The 3184-nt window shown below is 60.9% G+C and overlaps 1 protein-coding gene across 1 annotated transcript in view; it reads right to left on the reverse strand.

The window, feature by feature from the left end:
* Positions 1 to 3184, reverse strand: part of ENH_00057360 (zinc finger (C3HC4 RING finger) protein, putative) — a gene marked incomplete at both ends in the record, with an annotated part of 15952 nt that overhangs the window by 9549 nt on the left and 3219 nt on the right. Inside the window, 4 exons of the mRNA XM_013577026.1 lie at positions 1 to 151; positions 640 to 1231; positions 1541 to 2613; positions 3027 to 3111. The exon at positions 1 to 151 is cut by the window's left edge and continues 182 nt beyond it. Coding sequence (XP_013432480.1) covers positions 1 to 151; positions 640 to 1231; positions 1541 to 2613; positions 3027 to 3111 — 1901 coding nt within the window. The remainder of the gene's footprint in view (positions 152 to 639; positions 1232 to 1540; positions 2614 to 3026; positions 3112 to 3184) is intronic.

A 3184-nucleotide genomic window follows, 5' to 3' on the forward strand; every position in this document is an offset into this window, starting at 1 on the left:
CGGCGCTCGGCGGGGACAGCTGCAGCAGCAGCTGCTGCTGCTGCTGCTTCTTCTTTTGCTGCTCCTGCTGCAGCACTTCTGCTTCTGCCGGCGGCAGGGCCCCCCACCGCAGCAGCTGCTCTAGCCGAGCCTCTCGCAGCGAGTTCAGCACCTGCAGCAGCAGCAGCAGCAGACGCAGCAGCAGCAGCAAAATTGCCATCAGCAGCATGCGCTAAAAGAGCGCAGGAACAGCAGCAACAGCCACAGCAGCAGCAGCAGCAGCAGCGGCAGCAGCAGCAGCAGCAGCAGCAACAGCGCGAACGCCGAGCCCCCCTACAGGCCAAGAAAAAATAATGAAGAAAGTAACACTGCCATGCAGCAGCAGCAGCATATGCAGCAGCAGCAGACGCAGCAGCAGCAAATGAAGCAGCAGCAAACGCAGCAGCAGCAAACGCAGCAGCAGCAGAAACAGCAGCCTGGAAGCCTGAGCATGCAGCTGCTCGGCTGCTACGCCGAGAAGCAGCAACAGCGCCAAGCAGCAGCAGCAGCAGCACCTGCAGCAGCAAAGCAACGGGCAGCAGCAGCAAACCCAGCAGTGGCAGCAGCAGCAGCAGCAGCAGCTTCTGCACGCACGTAATGCATCCTCTTGTACGCAGCAACTACTGCACAGGGCAGCAGCTGTGGTGGATGGGGCCTGCTGCTGCTGCTGCTGCTGCTGCTGCTGTTGCTGCTGCTGCTGCTGCCTGTGCCACACCGCTCTCCACAGTGGAGACAGAAACAGTATCCGTTCGAGCAACGAGTCTCCACGCTGCTGCTGCTGCTGCTGCTGCTGCTGCTGCTGCTGCTGCTGCTGCTGTTGCTGTTGCTGTTGCTGTTGCTGACAGCCTCTTGAGGGCTTGGCCCCTTGAGGGAATTAAACAGTCCCGCCTCGGCCTGCTGTGGTGGACACTGTAGCTGTTGTTGCTTCTGCTGCTGCTGCTGCTGCTCTTGCTTTAGCTGCTGCTGCTGCTGCTGCTGCTGCTGCTGCTGCTGCTGTACATCCCCAAGCTGCTGCACCACCCGATCTAGATGCTGCAACTTCTTCTTCGGCGGGGGTTCACAATCGTCGCGATCAGGTTCCTCGCGGATCTGCTGCTGCTGCTGCTGCTGCTGCTGCTGCTGCTGCTTCTGCTGCTGCTCCGCCTCCTGCTTCTGCAGCTGCTGCCGCTGCTGCTGCGCTTTGGCAGCAGGCAGCTGCATGGCGAGCTCCTCACTGCACACAGCCGGGAGCAGCTCGCAGCAAATGGTGCAGCAGCAGCAGCAGCAGCATCTCAACGTGGGCAGCAGCACAACCAGCAGCAGCAGCAGCAGTGACGTCAGAAGCAAAAGGCAACAGCAGCAGCATCTCAACATGTGCAACAGGAGCAGCAGCAGCAGCAGCAGCAGCGACACCAGGTGCAGCACACACGCCAACAACTCTAGCAGTACAGGCAGCAGCAGCAGCTGCTGCAGCAGCAGCTGCAGCAGCAGCAGCAGCAGCTGCAGCAGCAGCAGCAGCAGCTGCAGCAGCAGCAACACTCACCATAAGAGGTCGTAGAGAGCGAAGTGGCCCTGATGAAGGAAATGGAGTGCAAGAAGCTTGGCAATGATAAGCTGCGGGCCCTGGACGGCATTGGCCTTTGCTGCTGCTGCTGTTGCTGCTGTTGCTGCTGCTGCTGCTGCTGGGGAGCCTTCCTCTTCGCCGTGCTGCTGCTGCCACTGAAGCTGCTCCAGCTGCAGCAGCTGCTGCAGCTCCTGCCTTAGAGCCGCAAGCACCTGCTGCGGCAGGCGGGGGTCGGGGTGACTGTGCTGCTGCTGCAGCAGCTGGGCGAGCTGCTGGCGCCTCTGCTGCAGCTGCAGCTGCTGCTGCTGCTGCCGCTGCTGCTGCTGCTGCTGCACTGGCTGCGGCTCCGCCGTCTGCGCGAGCAGCGGCGTCAGCTGCTGCTGCACTGCAGGCAGGTGAGCAGCAGCAGCAGGCATGTCGTCAGCAAATGCTGCTGCTGCTTTCTTTATCAGCTGCAGCAGCAGCAAAAAGGGAGCTTCTTGGGCTTGGCCAATTGCTTCCTCCAAGCCCAAGAGGGAGATTTGCGCCCCCAGAGTAGTCATAGCTGTTTGCACAGCTGCCTCAGAAGCCTTTGCTGCTGCTGCTGTTGCTGCTGCTGCTGTTGCTGCTGCTGCTGCTGTTGCTGCTTCTGGCCCTTCCGGCGCCGCAGCTGCCGAGCTGTTGGGCTGCTGCTGTTCCTGGCGTTCCTGTTCCTGCTGTTGTTGCTGCTGCTGCTGCTGTTGCTGCTGTGGCTGTTGCTCCTGCTTCCCCTCTTGCTGCTGCTGCTGCTCTTGCTGTTGCTGCTGGTCTTCTGGTTGCTGGTGCTGCTGTTGTTGCTGCTGCTGTCGTTGTTCCTGCTCCTGTTGCTGCTGCTGCTGCAGCTGCTGTTCCTGCTGCCGTCCCCGTTGTTGTTCTTCAGCCGACGAAGCAGCTACTGTGCCGCTATGACTGCTGCTGCTGCTGCTGCTGCTGCTGCTGCTGCTGCTGCTGCTGCTGCTGCTGCTGCTACCGCTGCTACCGCCGTTAACCCCCTTTGGTGCCCCCTGAGCTGCCTCTAAAATTCTTCTCGTGGCCTTCCAGCACCAACAGCAGCAGCAGCAGCAGCAGCAGAAGCAACTCAAGAGTGCATATTGCTACGGAACTAGGGAAAGCAGCAGCAGCAACAGCAGCAGCAGCAGCAGTAACGGCAAAATTTGTAGCGAGAGTAGCTGCAGCAGCTGCAGCAGCTGCAGCAGAATCCCCGACGGGCCCCCAAGCAGTTCCACTACAGTGTGTGCAGCAGCAGCCGTGGCTGCCAACAGCGGCATCAGAAGCAGCAGCAGCAGCAGCAGCAGCAACAGCAACAGCACCAACAGCAGCAGCAGCAGCAGCAGGAACAGCAACAGCACCAACACGAGCAGCAGCTGCCCAGCACTCACTCCGCAGCGCAGCAGCAGCAGCAGCAGCAGCAGCAGCAGCAGCAGCAGCAGCAGCAGGGTTCTTTTACCTCGAGCGCATCCACCAACAAGTCCAAAGTCCTTTCCAACTTTGCTGTTGCCTTCCGCTGCTTCTTGCAAACCAAATTTGCTTCTCTGCTTAATAATTCATAAATGCTGCTGCTCCCCGGGGGGCCCCCCGGGGGCCCCCCCCCCCCCCCCCCCCCCC

This window comes from Eimeria necatrix, genomic scaffold (assembly GCF_000499385.1).
Source record: "Eimeria necatrix Houghton genomic scaffold, Enh_scaff482, whole genome shotgun sequence".
Classification (NCBI taxonomy): domain Eukaryota; phylum Apicomplexa; class Conoidasida; order Eucoccidiorida; family Eimeriidae; genus Eimeria; species Eimeria necatrix.